Source organism: Camelus dromedarius, chromosome 19 (assembly GCF_036321535.1).
Source record: "Camelus dromedarius isolate mCamDro1 chromosome 19, mCamDro1.pat, whole genome shotgun sequence".
Taxonomy (NCBI): Eukaryota; Metazoa; Chordata; class Mammalia; order Artiodactyla; family Camelidae; genus Camelus; species Camelus dromedarius.
The window spans coordinates 30,371,265-30,398,532 of NC_087454.1; the positions used below are offsets into that span (position 1 = coordinate 30,371,265).

A 27,268-nucleotide genomic window follows, 5' to 3' on the forward strand; every position below is an offset into this window, starting at 1 on the left:
GTGCTGACAGTCTGTCCCAGGGGCTTTGCTCCCAAAGCCTGCATGAGAGTGAGTGAGAGAAGGAAGGAATGTTAGGAGCAGGTAGAGAGGTGCATACCGGTCATGAGTTCCAAAAAGCGGAACTCTCTGTGGCCTTTCCTTTTCACATCCTCCTCCTAAGCCCCAAACGTCCTCTCCCCGATTGCTGCCCCCTCCTCTGCAATGCACAAAGGACACACCAGCCACCCTTTTCTCATTGTTTTCTTCCTCCGTGGTTGTCCTTGAAGTTTACTTGGCCCTGATCTCACTAGTATGAACATCCCGGAGGGAGGAAGGAGTGGAGACTGAAGGTGTTTACCTCCTTCTCCTCCTGGGATGACACGAAGGGCACTGTTTTCATTTCCACCTTTGGGGGAAAAGTCATATTATCAAATAATAATACTTAATAACATTTAACTTTTATTGCACACTTGACTATGCCCTTGGCCTTTGGCTGAATATTGCCCATGACTTATCTCAATCTTCCCAGCAGCGTATGAAGAAGGTAGGACTATTTTATCCCCATTTTACAGATGAGGAAACTGAGGCTCAGACTTGCCCAAGTCACATGGCCATTAAGACTCCAGCCTAGAGCTGCCTGATTCCAGAGACCATGTTCCTAAGCAAAAACTTCAGACACAATCTCCTTTATCATCTGTGTAAGGGAGAAGGTAAATGAGTTAATGATATATAAGAAAGCCTTGCACAATGTCCATAACATAATAAATATAAAATAGATGGGACCTATTATCCTTACTCATAGTAACTAAGGATTCTTTTAAAGTGTGTCAATAAAATTCCCAAATAATTTGAATCACAGTAGAGCTGGAGCCCCAAGTGGAATGCTTTTTTAAAAAATACTCTTTTAACATTAAAAAAAAAAAGTTGCTCTTTAAAAGTAATCTTTTCTATGTATTTTATAAACTAATTTTCTACTGAACATTATGGCTAAGTTTGGCAATTGGCTTAACACAAGGGAACTCAGAGACATCACATCACAAAATCCATACATTTAAAATACACAGGCACATTCAGAACAGAAATGTTGACTCCACCCCGACCTCAATCCCCAATCTGTAATCTCTTTCAAGGTTTTCCATGTCAGTGTGTTGAGTTTCGTGTTACTGTTACTGGAAAGTGTATTAATGGACCTAATTTGGCAGCATTGGCCTCATCTAACAAGAGAAAGGCCCAAGCCAAGAAATTTCTGTCAATGTCAACTCTTACCTTTGCAGGAGTGGCTCTGGGGTCCTTCTCACCACCTGACAAAGGGGCAGCACTCAGGTCTCCCATTTCTGAACCGGCTCCACTAAGAGGCAGCACTGTGTAGTGGAGAGAGTGGATCCTGGAGGCCCCAGGCCCGGAGAAACCTGGCTGCAGCCTGAGATGGGACACCTGGTGTGTGCACGGCTTTGTGTACTTGTGCAAGGGCCTGGCGGAGCCTGGGAAAGGGATGTCAGTGTTCTCTGCCCTGAATCATTTAAATCTCTTTAACTGAATAAGTAGGTTTCTCTCCAACTGTCCTAAAGCTTTTTATAGACTATTTCCTTACTTACTTTATATGGACTTGATATCCCATTTTCCTGAAATCTCAGAGAGAAGAAATGACCTCTCTCCCTCTCCCCCTCTGCCTTCTTTCTTTTATTCCTTCTGCAAACATTTATTGAACACCTACTGTAGGCAGAGCAATCTGCTGGAAGGCTCACCACCATTGAAAAGCACATTGGAGAGCATCTCTGTTCAAGTTAATCCTTCCCAGTAAGGGATGTTTGTCACGCCATTCTTTATTTAAGCAAATTCATGAATGTTGCAGGTTGCCTAAAACAGAGATGAAAAAGTTAACAATTATTTTCTAGAGAAGATTTAGATAGTTCTAATTTCTGCTTATAGCCGATTTCGTTCTCCGTTTTTCATTTCCTAAGATGGTCCATGGCGTCTATATTTAGTCTTACAAGCCTTTCACTTCCACCACCATAGGGGAGGCTTGGTGTTTAAAAAGTGGGTGATTTTCATTTAATCATAAGGGAAAAGCTGCTCTTCCATTTCCTCTTTCCTGTTGTCACAGTCATGCAGCCAACTCTGCATTAAGAGGTTGAGTGGTGTACTGAAAAGGGAAAGCAGTAAGTGGCAAAAAGATCTGGGTTCCAGATCCCTACTAGCCAAATGTGTGACCTCAAACAAGCCACTTAACCTCTCTTGACCTTCTCCTTAAACGTGGGCAGTAATATATTACCTTCCAGGTAGGATGCTAAGGTTCCATGGAGCAGCTCCTATAGACTTGGAGTGGCTTTTAGAATGGAGAAATTACGGGGAGTTTTAAGAGGCAGCTGGGGTCTTCGTAGCATTCAGAGAGAGAATGAGGTCCATTGTTTCTCACAGAACTGGCAAAAATGGCCATTTTGTAGAGGATTAGGAAATGAAATCCCAGAGAGGTCAGGTCACTTAGGTGGGATCACCCGTAGACAGGTGAGGGGAAGACAAGCGTTGAGCACCTATCTCCAAGCAGTTCTCATACTCACCCCCTGGAAGAGACATCTCCCTCCGTCGTACGAGTAGCAGCTTCTGCATTAACTTTTCACTAAGCACTTGTTTACTTTTCTACTTTTCATGAACCTATTTCCACTTGTTATAAACTTAGACAAACTGATTCTGTTAAAAATTTCTTATACTCATGTGAATTAATTTCCAACATATAGATTCCATACCATACTCCCAGCTAACCTTATTGAAGAAAGACCTGTTATACATTACTTCATAAAAATCATAGCCAAAGATACCAGGCCTGACTAAGTGAGAAATTCAACCCGATGGCATCAACGTCATTCCTTCCTGGACAAAGATGATCTATCCGTTGGCCACATGCTTTGAGTTGATTGTCCATTAATGGACACGAGGCACCCCTTGCCCTCATTGGTAAGAGTAGATGTCATGACCTTGTGTCCGAAGTCTTTCTTGTCACGGCTTCTTGCTGTGGCTATAAAGATGAGGTCACGCTCTTGATTCCATTAAGATGATATCCTAGCCATCTAAACAAATGGTACATGACAGCTAATCCTGAAGAACGATAGACTTCCCATCTCAATTTTGCCTTTTATCTGTTTACTACCTGAGTTACCTATAACCAAAGTCGCTTCGATTTTAAAGATGCAAGAGGAAAACCATGCTAATGGGGCAAGAATGGAAGACACAGCTACCAGGTGTAGTGTTCTTAGACGAAAGTTACAATGTGGTTAATCATCCAGCCCTGGTTTAAGGAGAGACACAACCTTATTGTACCAGGTGATTATCAGACACAAGTGCAAAGCCATTTACAGGACAGAAGGGAATGGAGGGCTAAGAAGAGGAAGAATTGGTAGCCTCCCCCATTCCTTACTGGAGAGAACAATTGTCACAACTTTGCTTCACGATCTCCAACTCTCATCTGATCTTGAGGGAGGGGGCAGCATTTTTCTTTATTCAATAAATACTGATTGAACACTTGCTATAAATGGTGCAGATGTAAACGTCTGAGACACACCCCACACCCTCAAGAAAATCACCGTCTGCTCAGAGAGAGAAATAAGCCTGTGTTATTAACCTGTGACGTCACAGCCCAGTGGTGCCACAGCAGAGGCAGGAACTGAGGGTAGAAGAGCCCCACGGGGGCAGAAACCCCTGGGCGGGGCAGGAAGATGACATGGGAGCTGGGTCTGGAAGTAGTGAGTAATTCCTTGCCGTTCTGGGTCTGTTGCTGATCTGGCATCAGCCCCCATCCACCCTGCAGCACAGTCCCTGGGAGAAGACAGGTCCCTCACCACAGAGGTCCCACCGAGAGCCCTCCAGAAAGAAAGAGAGAGCCAGGCGGCAATCCCAGGCATTCTGGAGCATTCCAAATCGTCCCCCCACCCGAGAGGTTGGGCACCCGGGGTTCTCGGAGGAGTTAGAGATGGGCATGTGGTGGGGGGTGGGGTGAGCAGTATCAGAATCTCTGTGGGATCCGAGTCCTACTGCAGAAACCATATTCAATATCAGATACTTAAAAACCCAAAGAAATACCTATGGTATTAAAATATACAACGTGAAGGGGAAAAAAAGCGAGATCTTAATGTTTAACAAAAGGAAGTGCCAGTGTGAAAACTACTGAGGGACAACAGCACGAGAGGTCAAGTTTTCAGGACACGGCGTAGGAGTGTTTTCTCTGCTTGCTTCTCAGCCTCTACTGCCGGGTGGACTGGAGTCTTGATGAGGAGGTGAGGGGTGATTTGGCACAGAGGACCCTTCCGCGTTCAGTAGCGTGACAAGTATAAATGGTGGGGATAAGTTTACGCTCTGGATGGGACTAGTCAAAGCACTTAATGAGAGAGTTATGCCCATGACTGCCCCTGCAGAAAACTATCAAGCAGGATTGTGGGTCTCCTCTATCCACCGCTCCAGACCCGCCTTGGGAGGCCTGCCATGCCCCTAAGGGACCTCCCACGGACCCTGCTTCCCTCCCCAAGCCCACACCAGCTCCCCCTGCACTGTGGACCGCCCTTCTCCTTCCCCTTTGAGGAGTCAGTATATTTGCCTTTCAAGGGCGGTTTTCTGGAACCACTAAAACCTGACTTCCAAATCCATGTTCCCTACTCAGAGGGCAGGAAATTTCCTGGGGTTGGTTTTTTGACATCCCTTGCATCCCATTCTGGGGCTGCTGCCTTCTTGCAGACTACTTTCTTAGTCCGCCAGTCGAAAGCCAGTTCTCGTTCCTCTCTCTCTCTCTCTCTCTCTGTGTGTCTCTCCTAAGAACCCTGCCCAGATCCCTTGAAGTAATAGGGGGGCCGTGATCTTAGCCTCTATGGGTTGGAGTGAAAATGAGGGAGAGAGTTCTGGTTCTACCTGAAGCTCAAGTCAGGAGCCTTGTGTTTTATTACTGTCTCTGCAAGAGACAGTTTATTGATTAATGGAACTTTATTAGAGTTATTAGAGCAAATAAAACACACGCACACACCCGTAAATCCATCCCTCCCCTCCCAAACCACCGGCTGGCGAAGTGAGTTCTATTTCCAGCCCTGACACCTTGCCCGTTTGTCAGTCTCCGTCTTGGCCACATCAAGTTCCATCGGGTTTGAGTTTATTGGCGACGCAGTGAAGTTTATGTTGTCATAGAAATTAGCCTTGATGGACAGGGATACAGCCATGGGATTGGGGCGCTGGGCAGCCTCGTGGTGTTGGCATGGCTGGGATGTTAGGGTGCCTGGAGCCCTCTCCAAGAAAAATCAAAGCCGGCTCTTTGCATCAGCGAACGAGAGCAACAAGACACTCCTGAGGGACAGGCGCTTGGACGTGACTGTGAGCTGCCCAGTTCCCATTTCCCCCACCCTCCTGGTGCCCCCCCGGTGCCAAAAATCCTCCCCCATGCAAGGGAGGCGGGGTGGGGAGACCTGAGGTTAAGCCTCTCTTCTCCAGTTCGTGGTTAGCTTTCGTAGGCTCTTGGCTGTTTGACAACGTTGGATCATAATTCAATATTTCTTACTGAAATACTTGACCTTATTGTTAGTTTTTGTGACAAGGGGAATTTAAAGGCACTGCAAGAATACAAGCAAGTGTGGCTGAGAAAGGCCAGGGTATGCTGCTGACTAGCGCACAGTTTCTTTTTCTGACATCTATAAAATTTAGGTGAAAACAGGTCAACATTGATGTTGGCAAATGGGAAGGCCGGTTCTATTGTTAGCAAACGGGCTTCAGATATAAATGTAAGTCTGGTTCAATCAAAACCACGTTTGGTTTTAGACACCAGTGATGTGCTTTCTATTAAAAAAAACCCTATTTATATAGATGCACAAAGTATAAAAATATTCTTTGGCCAAAAGGATCCTTTTCTAAGTCTTGTGTCAACTTGTTGAAGGACAAGACCTCTTTCATTTTCTTTTTAAAATTTGTAGGGTCTGTGCCCTCAGCAACCGCCCCCCCTTTATTTTGAATTGGCCAGGGCTGTTGAAGATCGAAATCATATATTAAGAAAAATCCTGCCTTGCCTGACATGGGGACTTACTGGAGACTGCTGGCTGGTGGCTGAGAAAGAAATGAAGTTACAGGAGTCAGATATATAGCCTCCCAGATCTGGCCTGAGTCTCTGATCGCTTTTATGGGCCCCTCTCAGGAGTCTCATAAGACAGGTTGGAGCTCACAGAGGAGGAACAGAGAGTTCAGTGACTTGCCAAATCTAGATCGTGGAGGGTCAGTTAATTTTAGCCTACTGGGCAGCTTGCTGATCTTGTTTTCTCTCTGTACGGGATGGTCTGAAGTCCTCATCCTGCTAAGAACTGGAACAATTGTACAGTGTCGGCTTGTGTCCTTCCCCACCCCCTCCCATGAGCAAGTCAGGAGATGGAGGACCAGAGTCAAATGTGGGCTGGTTGACAGGATTCTAGATGGGTTTCCTCTTTCTTGGGAAATCCTTTCTTTTTCCTTTTTGTAAAAATTGAGGTGAAATTCACAGAGTATAAAATTAACCATTTTTTAAAGTGAACAGTTCAGCGGCATTTAGGGCACTCATTCTCATCACCCCAGACAGACCCCCTGCACCCCTTAAGCCCTTCCCCCCTGTCTCCACCTCTAGGTTCATTTTTGAATGCAAGCTGGTGAGCCGTGCGTTCCTACAAAGTGTCGTTTTAGGGTTTTGCAATTTGAAGTAAGTCACGGCTGTGTTTCCAGGAAGGACAGAGGGGAGAGTGTATTTCTTGTAGGGAAGGGCAGAGTCCCTGGGCTGGGAATGGGGGGTGGGTGTTGGAGGTGCAGGAGAGCCGGTGTCTGGAATCACAGGGTCACCCCAGAGTCGAAGACTTTCTAAACTGACAGCGGGACCAGCAACTGACAGTCTGTTGGGGTAGCTGCTTTCTGGGGCTGACTTCTGGTCTCCTGCTGAGGTGATGATCCCTTTAAAATTCTCAGCATTCTCACTCTCCCGCGTCCCGTGTCCCGTCTCAGAGGCAGTTTATTCCTCTAATTTGTGTTGGGAGGCATCCAAGTCTGGCACCAGGCAGTCCCCGCTCAAGAAGCCGGGAGGTGGTGCAGGCTCACCCAGGTCTGGAAAGGGAGCTCTCCCCAGGATGCTAACTGCAGGCTGTCTCCTTCAATACACATCATCCCGCTGGGTAATCATTTTCAAATGGCAAACAATAATAAAAGCTTTCCTCTATTTTGCTTCCAAGTGTCAACGTATCGACTCTACGCAGGCTGTAGATGTGTGTGTGTGTGTGTGTGTGTGTGTGTGTGTGTGTGTGTGTGTGTGTGTGTGTGTGTGTGTGTGTGTGTGTGTGTGAATTGTCTAAGAAAAAGTAGTTTGGGGAGCATTCAAGTGCATTCGGAACACTGGGGATCACCTGGGGTTGCTTTCCAAACCCTCTATGGGAGCTGACCTGGAGTGTGGGTCAGAGACAGACCTCGAGTGTCAGGTGTTTTCAATCCGCCTCTGGAGGGAGCCAGCAGGGTCTCTCCTGAGTTGGGTCCCGTGTGAACCTAGGGGTAGCTTAAAGCTGGGAATAAGACAGTTGTGGGGAAGCCAGAGGCCACATTTGGCTGCTGAAGATGTGTGACTAGATCCTGAAAGGAAAGTGCCAAGTGTCTGACCACAGAGGGAGGGTGGGGCTGACACCCTGCTCTGGGTGCACATGTGTCCTGGAGGCTACAGAGGGTCTCGGGTCTCATCATGACCCATCTTCCTGGAGTGTCTATTTTCCTTGAACAGGTTGGAGGAGGGTGAAGTTAAGTAATTTAACTGGTAGGTAATTTCAAACAGCTTTTATATTAAAATATAGATGAATAAAGTCTGGAATGCTCTACAAAGTTCCAAGGATTTGGAGAGAGAAAACGTGACTTTGGATAAATCTTCTATTTGTACGGGTGACTCTGGGCCAAACACAGGCTGATGCCCCGAGTTAAGGGTTTGCACTCTGCTGCCGGGTCAGTTGGCTGCAGTAGAAATAATGCAGGGCACTTTCCCAGAGGCCCGTGGAGTGGGTGGGTCTTGTCCAGTTTCCCTTCCCCATACCCTGTCCCTGCACTCATCCAACTCCATCCCCTCCTGCAAACTTTCAGGTCCCCTCCTCCAGGAATACTTCTCTACCACTCTGACCCAACTGCTCAATGACGCCGTGTGTTACCTGTGCTGTGAGTTTGATGCTCCAGTCCTCTTGCGCTCTGTTTCGGTTGTCTATGTTTCTGCTTAACAAACGACACCACAACTTAGTAGTTTAGAACAACCGCTGTTTTATTGCTTATGATTCCGGTGGTGGTGGGGGGGAGGAACACAGGCAGGGCTCCACGGGGCAGTTCTGCAGGGCTCCCTTGGGCTTCCTTGTGGCATGGTGGTCCCAGGGTAGCCAGAATTCTTCCACAGCCCAGGCTTCTGAGAGGCACAAGTTGTACATCTTCTAAGGTCCACCTTGGAAGAGAAGGTGGGCAGGGTCACTTCCGCCGTGTTCAGTTGGTCAAAGGCAGTCACAGGGGTCAGTCCAGAGTCAAGGGGAGGGAAGGAGACCTGCAGCTCTTACTAGGAGGAGAGGCGAAGGATTTACGTTATCGTTACCCTGCCACACGTATTGAACCCCAACCTGTCCGGCTTTGAAGCCTGCGATCTTAGCCACTCGGCAGTCAGACCCTTAGATACCACAGTTCTGAGAGACCCCTCTCAGTGCCAACTGCGGTGGGACTTAGTCAATGTTTGGTGGTTATTTCAGGATTTGGACATCAGTAACAGGTGTGTGAGAAGAGGTCTACAGCTCGAGGAGTCCTGTACAGGCAGCCCCTTTGTCATCAAAGCACAAGGATAAATGGCATCCTGGTGATGGAGAAGGTGTGTGTTTGGCTGGGAAGGATGAACCCCTAGTGTTTTGTAAAGAGGGTCATTAGACATTTCCCTGAGTCCTGTGATGGACCGAGTACATGCCTGATAACCCAGGGCTGAGGGACTCTTGTTAAGGGGAAGATTGATGCTCTTCCACTTAACAGTTCTGCAGAGAAGAGCTGGGTGGCAAGATTCCTCCAGACTCGCCCAGGGCACCTGGGGGCAGTCAGGCTGGAACGGCTGCCTGGTTGTCACTCAGAGACTCGGCAGGGTCCAAGAGCCACCCTTCCAGGAAAGCAGAGAAAGGGGCTATTGTTTCTTGCCACTTTAAGTAGCTGATGACAGTACAAAGGAATGTAGTTAGAACCTTCCCTCTGAACTACGGAGGATTCTGAACTACGGAGGATTAGAACTGACTGAAGAATCAGACTCTCGAAGCCTCTGGGCACAAGGTGTGGGAACCACTGTGGGGGCAGAGAGGGGAGGGAGTGCCCCTGATGGTGGCCATGTAGATTCTAGAATTCCATCCCTCGACCTCCCAGGGACTGAAACTGCCATCCCACTCTGGGCCTCAGTTTCCTCATAGGCAAGATGAGGACCCTGGTGCTTAGGATTCTTTTTTTTTTTGAGGAGTAAATAAAATAATCTACATAGAGGGCCTGGTGTGGTGCTTGCCACAGGGTAAGCACTTAATAAATATTAACTTCTTTCTCTTAAAAATGTTAGAAAAGGGACCTTAGAAATCACTGAATCCAATTTGCGAGTGACCAAACTGAAGCCAGGGCATGTTAACACGATTTGCCCAAGTTTAAGCAACATGTTGGTGAACCCTTATTTCCTTCCTCCTGTTCCATAGACGTCTGAATCCCTCTAAGGACGTAGAGAAATTTTCACCAGAGCCACACTGCAACCCCTAAATGGCCACTTTTGGCTTTTATTCTAGAGTAAAGTGCTCCATATGACCCCGAAGGACACGGAGTGACCAGAAGCGAATATGCTAGCAAAACATCAAAACAAGACCAAAAAAATCTACCACACTGGCTAATTTCAACATGAAACTCTTTGAATAAAGCCATCCACTGAAATCACATGTCTTTGTTCTTCTACCAATTTCTTTTTTTTATTAAAAAAATATTTTTAGAGATCCGAGTCCAGAATTATAATAAAGTAAAAAATAAAATGTCTTTATCCTGCCTGAGTCCCCTCCCCGACCAATTCTACTCCAGACAGCTCTTAACTCGGGTTCCACCTCACCTCTTTGTTAATCAACAAATCGCACTGGGAGCTTCATAGCCCCCTACCCCGACAGGCAGGGCATTCAGTCCGTGGAATTCAGTTTTCCAGACTCCCCGGTTCTATGGGACATTGTACTCAGGCCCTGTCACCTATTTCTGAACAGTAACTCATCCCAAAATGTAGTGGTGCAAGAGGACGACATTAAATTAGGCTCACAGGTTCTGCAGGTCAGGGATCGGAACAGGCTTGTCTCCACTCTCAACAAATGGCCTTAGCTGGGAAGACTCGGAAGGCTGGAGGTGTCTTGACTCCTATGTCTGGTGCCTGGGTTGGGCTGGATGAATGGTTGTCTGAGCTGGGACTGCCTCCTGGGGGGGGCCTCAGGGTCTCTGGACATCGTCTATACTTGCCTGGGCCCTGAGAACAAGTGTCCCAGCCAGCCTGGGGCGGGGAGCTGCGGTTACGCCACCCTGCACACACGGTGATCGTGCCTTCTGAACGCTGAGATTCTGCCGTCTAACAAAGGATTTTGCTGCTGCTTCCCGAGGAGGGAGGGAATCTAAGAGGTGAGATTTGGACTCCATTTGATCTCTAGGGCATTTTGCAGGATTACAGAGATGGAATCATTAAAAATGGAGCTGGCTTTTGGGTAATCCTGCGGAAAGTATGGTTTTTAAGCTGTTTGCTGGAAATTTTCCCTTGCCAAGCTGAGAAGTGGGGCCACTACCAGCTGCATTTTAGCTAGAGTGAGACCCTCCCAGCAGACCCCCAGGGCTTCCTTCACCCCAGAGCCTGTGTGGGGGTGAACTGGACTTGGCATTTTTCCCACCGACAGCAGGAAAATGGCAGCGCGGGGAAATCTCAGGGGCCAAGCAGCAGGAAATGTGGCCTCATTTGGAGGGGTTGTTGGGCCCCACCCTCTAGCCTTTTTCCCACCTGTGTACACACCCAGAAGGAACATCATTTGTATTGAATCCAAAGAGGAGCCTTTGAAGCCCTTGGAGATCTTCAGAGCAAAGTGCTGGGTGAGGTCAGGGCATTCAGGAGGCCCAAGTGGAGGGCGGGAGGCTGGGTGTGTGGCTGGGTGTGTGCCAGCCTGGCTGCTCTGAGGCCGCACACAGCCAGAGTGATGCCCCACTCACGGCCAGGCAGCCCAGCAGCCGTGTGGTCCAGGGCAAGAAACATGATGTGCTGCGGCCCCATCTCCTTATGTTCCCAGAGTGAAGGGAGAATTAGCTCACAGCTTGTTTTGTACAAGGCACTGTGTTAAGCACTTGGTATCATTAGTCTGTTTTGCTTAATCCTATGAATCCTATCTATGCCTGTGAAGTAGGCATTTTGATTCCTATTTTATAATTAAAAGACCGAAGCTCAGAGAGGTTAATTATCTTTTCTAAGGTCACACAGCAAATAAGGGACGCTGGAATTCCAAAGGGGTAGTGCCATTTGCTGTTTCAGACTCAGCATGGCCACAAGGCAAGGAAGCCATCCTCTCCTTTCCTTCTCTTCCAGTTTTCACTCCTTTCCACACTTTCTCCTTTACTCAAAACCACAAGATGTCCATCACCAGGCTTCTCGAGGCTAGCTGGTTAGGACCAAGAAGAGGTTTTCTGCAAAATATACTTGAAGAAATGATGTTAGAGCCATGCAGTCCAATACAATAGCCTCCAGCCACATGACTGTTTACATCTAAATGAAACTAAATAAAATTAAGAAAATTGATTTAAATTTTAAAATACAGTTCTCCAGTCACACCAGCCATATTTCAAGTGCTGAATAGTCACATATGGCCAATGGCTACTGCATTAGATGGTGCAGGTGGAGAATATTCACATTATTGTGGAAAGTACTATTGGACAGTGCTGCTTTGGAGAATCAGCGTAGAAAGAATCACACTTTTATAACTAGCAGCATTGCTAGTTTATTAATATTTCTAAAGGGAGATCGAGGTGTTTATTTTCTCCAAATCTTTCTCTGAGATTAAAAAAGAGACTATGTTTTTACAGTGCTTTATAGTCTACAAACTGCATTCAAATACGTGATCTTATTTAATGCAATAGGTTTGCAAAGCATGGTAGGTAATGATGTTACAGGAAAAGTAACAAAGGCTCAGAGAGGTTAAACAACTGGGCCAAGTTTCTATAAAGAACCCAGATGTCAACACAGGGTCCCTCACTGTGCATTTTCCATGGAGAGAATCTGTGTCTATGACTCCTGAAATTATCCTTAGGCAAAATCATTCAATCAAAAGTACTTTACTAGGGACAGTATAGCTCAGTGGTAAAGTGCATGCTTAGCATGCACAAGGTCCTGTGTTCAATAACCAGTACCTCCATTCAATAAATTAATTAAAAAACTTAATTACACCCCAACCTCCGACCCCGAAGTAATTTACCGGTGTTCTTGTGGGGGGAACTGTGCTTGTCAGTTTTTCTTCTTTAGACTGTCAGGTTTTTCATCAGGTCTTGCCACTAACAAAAACTTCGTTTTCTTCCCAAAGTTGTCAGCAGCTTTTATAATTAGGAGTTCGGAGTTAACATATACACAGTACTATATATAAAGTAGATAAACAACAAGGACCTACTGTATAGCACAGGGAACTATATTCAATATCTTGTAATAACCTATAATGGAAAAGAATCTGAAAAAGAATATATATCAATATAACAGAATCACTATTCTATATCCGAAACTAACACAACATTGCAAATCAACTATACTTCAATAAAAATAAATTTAATTTTAAAAAGTGAAATCCCCAAACACAGGAATTTTATAGTTTGCAGCTTCCTGCCTCTGCAAAACCCTTCCTTCCTTTCCCCAATTGCTCCTGTCGCTCCTACCCCTCAACCAGGAATCCAGAGAGTAAGAAAGCATCAGACTTAGACGCCGTCCTCCTCTGCGTAGATCTGGTTCCTCCTGTGAGCTTGCTGGCCTTCCCTGTGCTGCCAAGTGGCGGTTTCTTCATGGGATAAAGGGATGCTGGCCACCACCTTTGAGGGTAGGGCGGGAGGGAAAGCCTGGCCCATGAGCAGGCTCCCAGGTGGGCGGGGTAACCAGGACCTTCTGGGAGAGCCCTTGCCTCTGCGATCTAGTCCTGAGAAGTGGCTCAGGCTGGGAGGATGGCCCTTGTTGGTGGAGGGACAATGTGGCAAATGAGTCTTGAGTAGGTGGAGATTTGTGGGAGCCTCTCAAAGCCCACCAGGTCAAATGGCTACTCTCCTGTTTCTCACTACGATAACTGTCCTTCCAAATGCTGGGAAACATTTAAGCACTGGCTCGCCAGAACAAAAACAGAAACCTTTGTGTGTAGTTTGCAGATTTCCGTGGTATAAAGCTTCCCTCCCCAGCTAAGTTCAAGCTACCAGTATAATGTCACTACAACCAGAATTCAGAATTGATGGGCACAGCTGGCTCCCACGAGCTGGTGTGAGCCAGCTTGGCAGACCTTTTCTCTCTGCCTCTTTAGAGGACCTCTGGAGATCCTGGGGCCTCTCAGAATGTCTGAGCACAAGTAGAAACCACAGATGCATTTTCGGGGCTAGACCTGGGAAGAGCTTGTGCTCTGGGGCGACATTGCTGAAGTTGGAGGGCTCGCTGTTTGGTGATTCCACCCTAAGCTGAATCTGTTGGTTGGAATGTGTATGCTAGAACGGTTACTGGGTCTACATTCTGAAGAGAGAGCCCTGATTATAAGTTTGAGCAATATGATGGAAAAGAACTGTCTACAAAAAGCTGAAGGAGAAAACCTGGCTGATGGTAAAAGTTCTCATGCTTGGTAAGGGCCACTTGCAGGAATTGTTTCCCTGAGAAAACCTGGTGGTATATTGGAGAGTGCACAGGCTTTGAAATTAGGTGGCTGTGATTTGAATCTTTCGTGGACCTTGGGTAATTGTTAACCCTCTTGGAGTTCAGTTCTCACATGTCCCACATAAGAGCGTGGTGCAGATTACATGAGAATGTACATGATGTGTACAATGTGCAAAAAGACATATGCGGTGCCTAGCGTGGTGTCTGGCCCAGAATTGGTACTTCTTTCTTGATCCCTGCAATGTATGAGCCATGGCCATGAGTGTACGAGGAAGCCACCCCGAGGTTATCCTCATCAGAGGAACCCGAGGGGAACCAGACTGGAGAATTGGATTGAGGGAGGCTGGGCGGACAGAGGGTGAGATGGAGCCAGGCAGAGTCCAGCAGCTGAAAGACCGTAACAGCCATTAAGTCAGGGCCGTATCAGTCACCACTGCTCCAGCTGGTGGCCTTGGCTTCCTCCTTAACTCCGTGGTGAAGGTAGTAGCACTAGATGGTTGATTTCTAAGGGGGAAGTTGAGGAGGAAAAGTCCCCGTAAGTTGCTTTGTTTGCCAAGCAAAATATAAACGAAGAACTCTGCACATGGCATGGGTAATTAGCGGTGGATGCTTTGGGAAGAATTTCCTACCATCTCGGAGTCTGTAGGAGTTCATCATGGTCTCCGCCCCTCTCTTCTGTGACTGAAATTGAATTGATACAGGAGCAGCTTGTTGGCTTAGAATGAAACATGACATTTCATGGGCCAAGCAAAACAGAGAAAGCAGACCAAGAACGAGAGAAAGCCAAAAAGGTAGGCAGGAAAACATCCCTTGAAACACAAGCCTGGGAGGGTTAGGTCTGAAAGGACCGAAGATCTGGGCTCCAGAGATGTTACATTATGAGCCAATTAGTAACACAAGCCTCGAGGCTGCAGACCTGGTGAGGGACACCCATGAATAACAGAGGCAGGTGCCAGAATCAAAAGCACCTCTCCTCCCAGTGCATTCCTGGGTGATCTAGCATGTCTGGGACCAGCTCTCAGGGTGCATCCCTGAGGGCATGGCCATGGCAGTGGGTCAGTGAGCACGCACTCGTTGGGGTGCAGCATCCTTCCTGCTGTTGCATGCTGCCTCCAAGTACTTCTCATACAACCTGCTGGTCAGGGAGCTTTGCTCCCTTGTAATGAAGGGTACAGACACGAGGGTGGGGAACCAAATGTGTGGAACAATACCCTCTTCTTAACTCAGACTGGTGAGTACCTGAGCACTGGCTGCAGACGAGTAATAAGGGAGAGCCAATGGGTTAAGAGGGAAGAGGAAAAGTCAGGCAGGTTGAGTTAAAAAACCCTCTGGTTCGATGCAGGAGGCTGAGTGAAGATAGAGCCACATTCTCCATCAGGGTCCTGGGTTCTTAGCACTGCTCTACACTGACCAGCCTTGCTAACTACGGCAAGTCCCTTCACAACCAGGAGCCTTTAGCTTCTATGTTAATGAAACAGTGATGGTGGGAGCCCCAGGTGGTTTCCAAGTTCCTGTCTAGTGCCCTTATTCTCTTATTTTACCAAGGCCAACTCGGGCTGGCTTCTGAGTAGTGCAGACGTGGGCTGGAGTCCCAACCACCCAACTGGCCAATGTGGACCAGAAACATTGCATCACCATCTCCATCATCCAGTGCTTGCCATTCTCTTCTTAGTTCCAGTGGATAATGGCTCTAGTCTGGGACAGTCAATAAATACATGGCGTTCACATTCTGCCACACCATATGCCAATGGTATGTGTTACTACATAATCTTTGGTTTCCCACTGCATCTGGGCTAGATGTTAGGACGCTTCATTGCATCACAGGCGGCATTGTGCATCACAGGCGGCATTGAGGCGAACGCTCTGCCTGGACATGGTGGCCATCATTTATATTTTGACCAAGCAATGGGGACCTTGATAAGAGTTTAGCTTGGGAAGGACTTCTGATCTTCAGAGGTGCCCAAAGATGGCTTTTCACACCTGCTAAAAAGTATCCTTTTCATGGGACACTGACCCACTTATTAACTAACTCCTTGGTCATGGGACCAGTCAATCCTGTTACAGTGTTGCTTAACTTGTAACATGGAAATAATACAGCGTGCCCTGCCTTCATTTTAGGATTCCAGGGAAGTGCTTGGAAAAATACCAAGTGCAATGCAACCCTATTAATAATGTTGCCATTACACATCTTGATTGATGAGATTTTGATAAAGGGAAAGGCTGCCCTCCTTCCCCCACCCTCGGACACAAGACTTGTTCCCAAAAGTACATCTCAGTCCACACTCCAAAGACATTTCTTGGAACCACATCTTAGTGCGGTTCACCCAATAAAAAGCTCCTCCGGCTCCAAGTGGGCATGAAAGTTCATCACAACATTTGCCATCAATAAAAAAACCAATTATTTCCATATGAAAAGCATTACTGCCGTCGAATGGTTATTGAGTGATGATACCTGAATGATGGGAAGCAAGGAACAGGGAAATGTACAAAGGGAAACTTCACAGGGACGCCAAATTGTAAAGATAGAAACGCTGATATCAGAGGGAATTAGTTAAGCAGAGCAGAGGACGTTTGCCTTCACCAAACGGGAAAGATGAGGAGAGACAGGAGGTGGAGAGAAATGACAGGTAGACATGAGAGGAACAGGGCTGCCTGGCAGATGAGTCACAGATGAGGGTGACACACAGAGGGTGGTGGTGACAGCCCACAGCTGCCTTATGGCCAGCCCTCTCAGTCCAGGAGTTTGTCAAAAATTATCTTCCAGAAAATTCTGCCACAATAGCCCTTGCCTTTATAATTAGAGCCCCTTGGGCCACACAGGAGCCCTGAAGTTGGTTTGAGCCACATCCACGCCTGCAGGGCGGGACTCAGGGCCAGGACACCAGAGCAGCCGTCTCTGAGAGCCCTGGAGAAAGTCAGCTGCTTTCAGAATCCCAGCCTGCTGCCCGCCAGCCTTCCCGGCTGGGACATCCTGTGGCTCCTTAGTGCGGCTCTTGATTTCTGCCGTCTTTCAGTTCCCATCCATCTTCCAGTTCTGCCATCCCTGTCGCACGCTACCACTCACCCCCGTGGCCATTCCTGGCTGACCAAAAGAAGTGTGGGTCAGTGTAGCGGATGAAGGATAAGGCTCTGAAGAGGAGTTGGGGTTGAGTGTGGTTCTATCTACTGCCTGGCGGGCCTGGGGCAAGTGGCTTAGCTTTGCAGTCTCAGTTGCTTCATCTGTTCAATGGGAGTGGTCCCTCCTTCATGGCTGAGGGTGAGGGGCCGATGAGATCAAGCAGGCAATGTCCCGTGTACAGAGTTATACATACGTGAGGCGGGGAGACCATATGCCTGGTTTACCTGGGACAGTTTAGGACTGTTGTCCTGCAGAAATCAAGATTGGAGCCCTGTTTTATTCTCAAGTGTCCTGGTTTGAGTGGTAAGTCACATCACCCTGGGCATTGTAATTATGGACAGACAGAAATCTGGGGGCACTAAATGAGGCTGGGCGCTCTCTACAAAGGCCCCCGGATGCTCAGAGTCCTCACCCCTTCCTCCCCTGTTACAGAGCTGAACTTTTTGTCTGTCAATCTGGACTCACTTTCAAAATAAAAATTCTTCAGCTAGTCCATTGAAAGAAATAACAGCCCTGATTTAATTTCAGCAACAGCCTTGGAATGAAAAGGCTACTAATTACTCCAATTAAACAAGCACATTATGTGCACATGTTCAAACGAATATTAAAATACCATCAGTCCTGGTCCTCAAGTCCCCGAGATGCTGGAATGCGTAAACATTTAGTGGAAGAAATTGTGACTTCAGAGAAAACACAAACAAAGCAGCCTGTTTGTTTCTGCCTACTTGTAGAGGAACAGCCAGAAGATGCAGAGAGACATAAGGGTGTCTCTCCAGTTTATGTTTCCAATTATTGCCCAGAGGAGACAGAACAAAGAAGCTCCTATTTTTAGCCAAAGTCTATAGAGGCAGTGAGGAGATGGGGGGAAGGAAGGAGTTTAATCATGAGAAAACACACTCCACTTCTTGGCCTTAATAAAAGGAAATCAAACTGTAGTTTAGCAAAAGAACAAACTGTCCTCAGGGAAAAGAAGTAACTCCTTCTATGTCTCAACTCTATGCACAGGGTTCTCTGAAACCACTTTATTGACCAGTGATGAGAGCCAGGGTGGGCGTCGGCTGATGCCTCTGGAGCAGACTGGCTTTGTGGCAGGGGGCAGGTCTGGAGTGGTGTGGGTACCAAAGCTTCAGGCTAGCACGTGCCTCTGTATCTGTGGCCAGTGAGGCCAATGGCAGCCACACTTCTTTGAGTGTACCTCCAGCCCTTGGGTCATTGCTCAGGGCTCAGAACTCAGGAGTTGCTATGAGGGAGCAGGGGACAAAGCCCTGGGACAGTGTTAGCTTCTTGGAAAGGATTCTGGTTAATAATGTGCAAGCGGCCTCATGGTTCAGAATCCCATCTTGTTTGGGAAGAGATAACACGTTGGGATCCTCCTGGACGCGGGCGAGTTGCTATCCCAGCCCTAGGAGGGGGCACCTGCCTTGCGTTACGGTTAGTTCTTCCTCCTCACTACCCTGTCTCCCCGATTTCCTCTTCATTCTTTCCCTCGCCCTTATTTATTATTCACTCAACAAACACTTTTCGTTTTTTAGAACTAAAATAATCTTTGATTTGTTCTCAATGTTGTGGCAGAGAAGCACAGTTTCTTACCTCAAAGATCTTACCATCTTGTTGCAGAGAAAAGACTTCCTCTCCTGGCAGCTTTGTTTTGATCACTGATAACATACCTTCCTTCATGGCCCAGGCATATATTTTCTAAATTCATGAGGATTTCCTCTCCTTCATCCTCGCTATTCAGTCCTGTTAAGTCTACCTTTCCTCTCTTTTTCCTGTTTCTTCTTCCGTTTACATCTCCACTGGCACTTCTCCAGACATAGAAGGGCTTCATTTATTTTCTTTTTTTAAAAAACTGATTAAAAATGGGTATCAAGGTTGGGACATTGGCCAAGCCCTCTGCCAAGTAATTTCTATATCATCCTGTGTAACCCTCCTGACACACCTGGAGGTGTCTGTTGCTGTCATCCCCGTTTACAGATGAGAAAACTAGGGCTCAGAGAGACTAAGTGACTTGCTCGGGTCACACAAGAGAAGCCCTGGGAAGCCTGGGAAATGGCCAGTTTGGACACTATTCTGGAGGCCCCAGAAATGATGATAAAATTGCTTGCATTTTCAGGCTGTCGGTTTCTTGCCTTTCGGGGTTTAGGATCTCTTATCCAACCACTGGACAATGTGCTGCTGGTGCCACCATCTGAACCTTATTTATAACCTCCTCACCTGGGACCAGCTACTCCCTCTTGGTCAGTCTCTAGTCTTTGTCTTTTAACTAGAGAGTTTAATCCATTTACCTCATTTGTGATAACTGAATTCTTCGAATTCATTTCTACCATCTTATGTTGCACTTTCTAGTAATATTTATCCTACTTTTTTCTGTGTTTCTTTTTTCTCTCTTCCTCCTTTGCTTCCTGTTTTGAATTGATTGGTTCCATCCCCCCATTTCATTTTTCCCCTGTATTCCAGTTTTTTTAGGGGTTACCCTAGAAATTTTAATATGGACATTTTACATAATAAAATTGAAAGTTAATCAACATACTTAGGCTCTTTGTGGAAGACACAAGAAGCAAAGAACTCTTGAATTCTAACTGCTCACCTTCAGATATTATATGTAGTTGTCCAGGATTTTATTACTACCTTAATTAAAAAAAAACCCTCATAATTTAGACATTGTTTTATACCATCAGGTATTTATTTAGATTTAGCCACATTCTAACCTTGTTCTTTGCTGACCAACCCACTTGCCTTTTAGACCTACCTTCTAAATGCATGTCCTTCTTTCTAAAATGCATGTCCTTTAGAAGTTCCTACAATGAGAGTGTTCTGGTAGTAAATTCTTTCAGTTTGTGATAGTTTGAAAAATTTTACCCCTCCCCCCACTTTTGAAAAAAAGCTTTCCTTGTTTAGAATTCTAAATTGTTGGATATTTGATACTAGCTGGTTGCTATTAATGCATCTGGGTTTCCCTGCTGATCTTGAGAATTCAGCGGCCAGCTTGTCATTCTTTTCCAGACAGTCTGCTGCTTCTCTCTGATCACTTTAAGGTCTCCTCTTTGTCTTTGTTGTTCTGCAGTTTCACTGAGATATGTCTAGGATGGATTTCTTTTTATTTATCCTGCTTGGGATTCTCTGGGCTTCCTTAATCTATGCACTGGCATCTTTTTAATAATCTGGAGAATTCTCAGCCATTATCTCTTTTAACATTGCTTTTTTCCCCCATTCTCTTTATCGTTTCCTATAGAATATTCTCACCCTCCTCTCCAGGTTTCTTCAGCATTTTCATATTTCCCATCGCTTTTTTCCTCTCTGCTTCTAGAGTCCGTGTAATCTCTTCAGTATTCCAGTTCATCTAGTTTCTCTTTCAGCCTGATCATTGAAATGCTAATTTCATTTATCTTTTTTTTTTTTTTTAATTTCCAGAATTTCTATCTGGTCCTTTATCAAACCTGGCCAGTTATGATAGTTTCTTTTTCTCCTTTGCTGTACTTTCAATCTCCTTTCATTTTTTTCGAATGTGTTAATCATATTAATTTTATATTCTATGTTTGATGGGTCCCAGTATCTCTGGTCTCTGAAGATCTGATAGTGGAGTTTCTTGTTCCAGCTGACTCTCACTCAGTGTCACTTATTTCCTTCTGTGTTTAGTGACTTTTTTAAAAAAAAGAGTTGATTTTCCTCATAACTTAATGTGTAGGAATTCACTGAGGTGCCATTTTAGAGTATTTTCTTGCAGAGAAAATTGGAATTTGCTGCTGTCAGGTGCCTGAGGGCATCACCAACTTGGAACCAGTTTAAATGGACACTTCAGGGTTTTCTTCTAGCCACAGTAGTTGTGTCAGTTCAGGCCCCAAACTCATGAAAGTCCAGGTCTGTAATTAGAAATAGGGAGGAGGGATTTTTTTTTTTCTTTTTCGGCCCCGGGCAGAGCTGAGGCCAAGCGGTCACGGACCTCCCCTTCCTGTTCTGTGGTCTCAAGGTTTCTTGGGTTTACTCACTGAGATGGCTGCCCTTCAATTTTCTTCGTCTCTGCTCTGAACTCCGCTGAGCTTGGGTTCAGGATTTGTCCCTCACATGTGGGAAATGCTGACTCCGGCCCTTAATAACTCCTCTGGAATTGGGCTTTCTGGTCATTTCTGGGGCCCAAGGAATGACTTCACTTTCTAGCCAAATCTGTCAGACATTTAAAAAAAAATTGTATTTTACCTGGTGCTCTTAGGAATTCTCTGAGAATCTGGTCGATCCTATTGTCAAAAGCAGAAGACTTTCCTTTTTCTTGTATTGGGCAAGTCACTTCTCTGAGCTTTAGTCTGTTTCGTCTGTAAGATAGCATAATACTTATCTCATAAAGATTTTAGTGAGGATTAAACAAGATACTGGCTACAAATGCCCCCAGTGTAGAAGTTTCCTAAATCATAGTAATCACTGTCACTAATGCTACCATCCTACAAGTAGTACAACCACAGCAACTACTCAAAACACAGAATCAAAGAATTAGATAGTTAGAAGAAAAATAGTTCATTTGAAAAGCAGTTAAAACATTAGCTTTCCAAACATATTTCTCATGTATATTATGTGTGAGAGCCTTTTTTTTTTTTTTTTTTTTAACACCGCCCTGCAGCAACTAGGTCTCCTGCCGGACTTGAACGCTGTCCCCTGGGCTGTCCCTTCGATGGAGGCATGTGTGTGGGCTAGAGCGAGGTTAGTCAGTAACCAGCGTCAGAGGCCGCAGTGGAAACACTTCCGCTCCGGGCAGCATGGGTGGGCAAGCTGAAAGAACACCATTTAGTGGAAGAAAGGTGCTACACATACACAACGAGGTGTTATATTTATTATTATTTCTATTTTAAATTATCCATTGAAGAAAGAAGACGGGGCAAGAATTTTTAATGAGGCCGGGGGTCAAAGTGGGTTCAGGAGCCTCAGGGGAAACACGGCAGTGTTCGGACTGGGATGCACGTGACCTTGGGCAGGTCGGGTAACCTCTCAGCCTCACTCCGCTTGTGTGTGAAGCAGACCAGTGGGGCTGGAGTTGTGGGGGACGCAGGGAAGGTCGACCCCTCCAATGCTATCATTCTCACCTCTTCCAGCCCGTCTCCCCTGGGCTCCCTCAGTCACTAAGACCCGTCACCCCCCCAAGCCAGGGAACGCTGTTTATCCGACAGTGTCTGCCAGAGTCCCTTTCTCTCTAAAGCGGGAAACAGAAATCAGAGCCACAGTAGACACAGAGACCTTCACGTGGCTTTGGTTGCTCCCACCTCGTGAGATGCTCATCTGTCTCAGTTGTGCGGCTGGGACACGAGGGGCAAGGTGGTGCAGTCGTTATGTGAGGAAGGAAGTCACTGGGACTGGCAGCCTGTGAGTGAGGTTAGCCATGGGCTGAAGGAGACCACACCTAGAGATGGCTTGTGGTGGTGTTTCTAAGAAGTCTTGAAAAACAGCGTGGTCCTGCCGAGGGGGATGGGGCTGTGACCCTTGTCCTGGGAGGCGACTCAAGGGAATGAAACCATAGCCATGGTGCTTGACCTCTTAGAAGAAGAGGGTGGCTGAAGGGCGGTGGTCTCTCTGGAGTCTGAAAAATGGGTGACTGGAAAGCAAAGACGTATTTCTATTGCCAGCCCCTACTGGGAAAGGCAGAGGTGCTGGAGGGAGGCAGAACCAAGTTCAGTGGGCTCTCCTGCTCTTAAGCTTCTGGGGATTCACTGGACATTGGAAGCGGGGACATGGGGGCTGCCTGTCCTTGTTTCCCAAACGTCAAGCACTCAAGTGCCATAGTTGAGGTGTTTGTCATATCTGTCTGCTACCTGTCCTTTTATTTCCTCAATATTTGCATTTAAATTGATTTTTTATTGAAATATGTTTATTTGAAAAGGAAGCTTTCTGTACTAGCAGAAATGAATAACCAGGCTTAATCACACACACACACAAGCACACACATCCCATACAATGGGAACAAAACCAATATCCTAGCTGGTGCTACTGTCTGTGGAATTCTCTGGGCCTGAGGTTTGCTCTCTTTTTGTTAGAAGTCAGATTAGCAAGTATTAGACTTGCTGAGATGCTCTCCTTGGTGTAATAGACAGCTGATGAAGGGCAGTAGTAAAGGGTCAAGTCTGTTGAGTCTCTCTTTACATGTTTTCCCACCAACACCTCCACAGTCATAGGAGACAAGTACTTCTGTTATTTCCACCTTTTCCAGCTAAAGTCACCAAGGGTAAGAGAGAATGAATCACTGGCTCAAAGCACACAGCTGGTCAGGGGTACAGACACCATGAGAATCATGTGATTCGTCTCCAGGGCTGGAGTTGGTCACTGCGGGCTCTTTCTCCTCTTGCGCACAAGTCAGTGTCATTTAACGCTCTGACTTCACAATGCCCGAGAGCATCTCAGGTGCTGCCTAAAAGCATTTCCTGCATCGTGAGTTATAGGCATCCTACACGTTGCCCTGCGGGAAAGCAGGGAGCACTGTGCCTGACACTGAGAAAGTGCTCCGTAAGGTTTGGTTCCTGCTCTCCCCAAATCTCCCATCTGTGTGATGGGCCATCCAGAGATGCTTGAAGGGAAGAGGCCACTTCCAGCTGTCACAGCTTGAAGATACTTGCTGTCATCCTCTGGTGGTCCACGACTTGCAGGCAGCCTTCTGATGGCATCTCGCTCTGCATGGCTGACTTTCCAAGTGGAGAGAGAGTGAACTGACCGGGGATAGCTCTGTTCTGTCTTTGCTTCACCATGTGCCTTCATGACTAGTACAGGACCCTCTGTAATATTCACCAAATGCCCAAGTACATGTTTGGTGGTTAGAGTTCCAATAATAATACTCTGAATAATCAGTGGCTGCATCACGGAGCCCTTATGCTGCGCCTGACCCTGTTGTAAGCGTCTCCCTGGATTATCTTTCTGTCCTCAGCGGTGCTTACGAGGTAGGTATATTGTCCTACTTTACAGATGAGGAAATTGAAGATTGGCCAGACAGTCAGGTAACTGTTGGACTCCAGAGTCTGGGGGGCTCCCAACTCTAGTGCAGACTGTTTCCTCCAGAGCTGCCAAGCTGAGTTCTGGTGAAGTCAGTGGGCGATGGTTTGGCTCTTTGAGCACCGGTTCTGACTTTGCTGACAAGCCGGGTGTCTGGCCTGCGAAGCTCTCCATGTGGCACGGTGGTTGCTCTGGCTGTGGTCTCACACCTGCCTGAGTCCAGTCGCTCTGCCAACTCCCAGCCATGTGATGGGAGGCAAGCCGGCTAATTTCCCTGGGCCCCGGGTTCTTCATCGAGGAACAGAATGCTACATAAAAGTGCATCTGAAAGGCCCTTATTAGCACCATGCACTCGGTACTAGCTAGCATTCACTAGAAGGTATTTATTTTTATGGAAGGAAAGCTGAGGGGACCTGGGCTGGGAAAGAGAGGTCATTTTAGCAGGAAAATGGAGATGGAAGCAAAACTCCTTCTGTCTCTTCATGACTTTGGTGATGAAAGTGTCGATCGAGGCCTCCGAGAGCTGGTTTCCTCCTTTCTTGGAAACACCCCCTGGTGAGCAAACTCTCCCACCCAAGTGCCCTCAGGATGCGTATCCGGCACCTCTAGTTCATGGAGACACAGCCCCTCGCCACGTGGCCCACCCTGCTGCCTGTTTCCCTAGATGGCCTGCCGAGGCTGTGGCATTTGGGGAGATTACTTCCCTCGCACAGCATCCAGAGGCGGGTGGAACACCATAGAGGTTCAGGTGGCAGCAGTGGTGGTGATGAAGTGAGTGTGGGTGGGAGGTGCCCCGAGGAGCCGGAGGGTGGCCTGAGTCCGCAGCGAGGAAGGGGAATGAGTCCTGGGGTCGGCCCAGACTTAGCTGAGGCTCAGCCCTCTCCAGCCTGGGCACTGGCGGCCACCGTTCCTCCCCCTGGCACTCAAAGACCACTTCCACCATGGAGTGTCACTTTAAACCTTGAGGAAGTCTCTGTCAATAAAACATGGCCTCTCTTCCTCATCCGTCCTCTCAACCCCGCCTCTCTCCTCCCTTCAATCACAGCATCAGCCCTCATTTGCCCATGTACTTGGTTTTGTGGTTTTAACTTAGATGTGGTTAGAGAGGTGGGGTCGGAGGACAGGCTCTCCACCCCACCCCTCCACCTCTCCCCGGCAGACAGCAGCGCCCTGCTGGGTCCCAGAGCCCAGACATGATGCTGTTGGCATAGCAAGCAGATGGGGACATTCTGATTCAGTTTCTCCGGGGTGGAGCCTCGGTGTGGTTATTTGTTGAAAGCTCCCAGGTGCCTGAGAGCCCCTGGTCTAGGTTTTGAAAGAACTGGGATGACTAACTGTGCTTTGAGGGCGAATCACCGCCAGGAGAAGTTGGGCTGAGCCCCAGGAAGAATTAGCATAGCTTATGCTTGCATAAATATTAGCAAAGTATGGCTTGATTATTTAGAGTCTTTTGACAAGATTTTCAAAAGCTTCTTCCCAAATAAGCTTTCACGGATGTGGACAAAGGGTACCTGTTTGCCCAGCTTATCTGACTCCTGACAAAGCAGCGCTCTCAGCAACCCCCTGGGAGAGCTAGGACATCTCGATGCCTGGGAAATGGCTTAGCGTAATGACTTAGCTGGTGCTCGTGGTAAGAGGGACCAGCCAGGACCCGAAAGCTTGGGCGCTCAGATCATTCCAGAGTTCTCCAGAAGTTACTGAACCCGCGGGAGTGCCCTAGAAAAATGAGCTCCACCCTGTAGGATCTGCAGGATACCGAGGCCATTTAACCCACCAGGAGAGCCGGGAGGGTATAAAGAGAAAGAGGATGCTGTCCCTGCTGCTTGTTGCTGACAGATGTGCTGCGGAGATGATGGGCATAGGGCCTCGGTGAGACTCTGCAGGGGGGTTTTCAGGAAAGGACGGGTTGCTGGGTGGGCGTGCATGTGTGGTGGGGTTGGATAGTCAGGGTGGCAGCAGTGTGGTGTCAGGAAATGCCAGGTGCACTCAGCAGGCCTACAGGGGTCCCAGTCATGAAGAGCATGAGACACGCTGATCTGACCAGTGGCACAGACAGAGAGGCTCTCTGCCCCGCCGGGCCCCGGGCCCCGCTCCGCCCCCACGCACGGCTCCCCCCACCCCCTCCCCAGCCTCGCCCTGCCCCCCGCCCCGCCCCGGGCTCTTCGCCCTCAGGTGCTGACTCAACGCCACAGCCCGTGGCACAGCCGTCTGTAAGAGGCTCCTCTGAGTTTTACTGATGTTTTCGTTTCCCCAGCAAGCTTGCTGTATTCAAGATTCACTACCCACCGGCCGTAACCAATCAGAAAAGATGACAGAAAATGCGATCCCATTCCCAGTAGCAGCTAAACCCACAACAAACCTGGGAATTAATCTAACAGAAGATTGCCTAAAACCCTTTTGGGGAATTGTAATAACTCTTTTAAGGAATGCAAAAATTAAAGAATTATATTATACCTGAATAGCTTTACTGTAAATGAAAACACATACGCTCCATTTTTAAAAAGGAACCAAACATACTCAAGGGCTTCCAGGATGCCCCTGCGGGGGAAGGAATAAAATAGGGGATGACAGACATAGACATATAGACATCATCCAGTAACACTTAATCCGGTATCCTCAGCAAATGATAGGGGCTCTCTGGAATGGCCAAACAAATAGGCAAAGTCAGCATATTGTCACCATCACTATGCGTGTCCTTTAAAAAAAAAATACCAGATTTCCTTGAGGGCATGGATTATTTCCATGGTGCTTAACTCAGTGCCTTGCATGTAAAAAGGTGCTCAATACATATTTTTGTAAAAGTCCCATTAAAAGTAACATTTACACATTATAGAATGTTCTAGAAAACTTAGAACATGCACCTCATAGAGAAAATTTAGAATGTGTGTATTATGAAAATTTAGAAAATGCAGATAGTCAAAAGTATATTAAACTCTTCCATAGTCTCACCATTTATGGATAACCAAGATGAACATTTCGGGTATGGGATTTCAGTTTTCAACGAAGGTAATTTTTTATGCTTGCTGGATGACTTTTTAATTGTTTTCATCCGGTAGTTTTGCCATTTTGCAGTTCGAGTGAAAAAAGCATTTAGAAGTGAATTCAGGATACAACATATTCGCCCTGCGAGGCTAAGTTAAGAGTGTACAAGGCAGGAGCAAGCAGCCAGAGGGCTGGTCCGGGGGAAGATCTGAAGGAAGAGGAAGGGCTGGCCAGACTCAGCGTGGGTGTGGGTGCTGGATGAAGGGAAGCGGGGCAGGGGGCAGCAAGCTCGCTCTGTAAAGAGCCAGATGTAAACATTTGCGGGTCATGCGACCTCTGTC

The 27,268-nt window shown here is 47.1% G+C and overlaps 1 protein-coding gene across 4 annotated transcripts in view; it reads left to right on the top strand.

Moving 5' to 3' along the window:
* Window positions 1-27,268, top strand: part of RUNX2 (RUNX family transcription factor 2) — a 300,299-nt gene that overhangs the window by 211,370 nt on the left and 61,661 nt on the right. Inside the window, exon 8 of one of the 4 annotated variants that reach the window (XM_064476547.1) lies at window positions 26,200-26,326. The exons of 2 other annotated variants lie outside the window; for them this stretch is intronic. In XM_064476547.1, coding sequence (XP_064332617.1) covers window positions 26,200-26,240 — 41 coding nt within the window. In that variant the 3' untranslated portion in view covers window positions 26,241-26,326. Of the gene's footprint in view, window positions 1-9,764; window positions 9,864-26,199; window positions 26,327-27,268 lie in introns of those variants that run through there. One more of the 4 variants, XM_064476548.1, reaches the window with a different exon arrangement.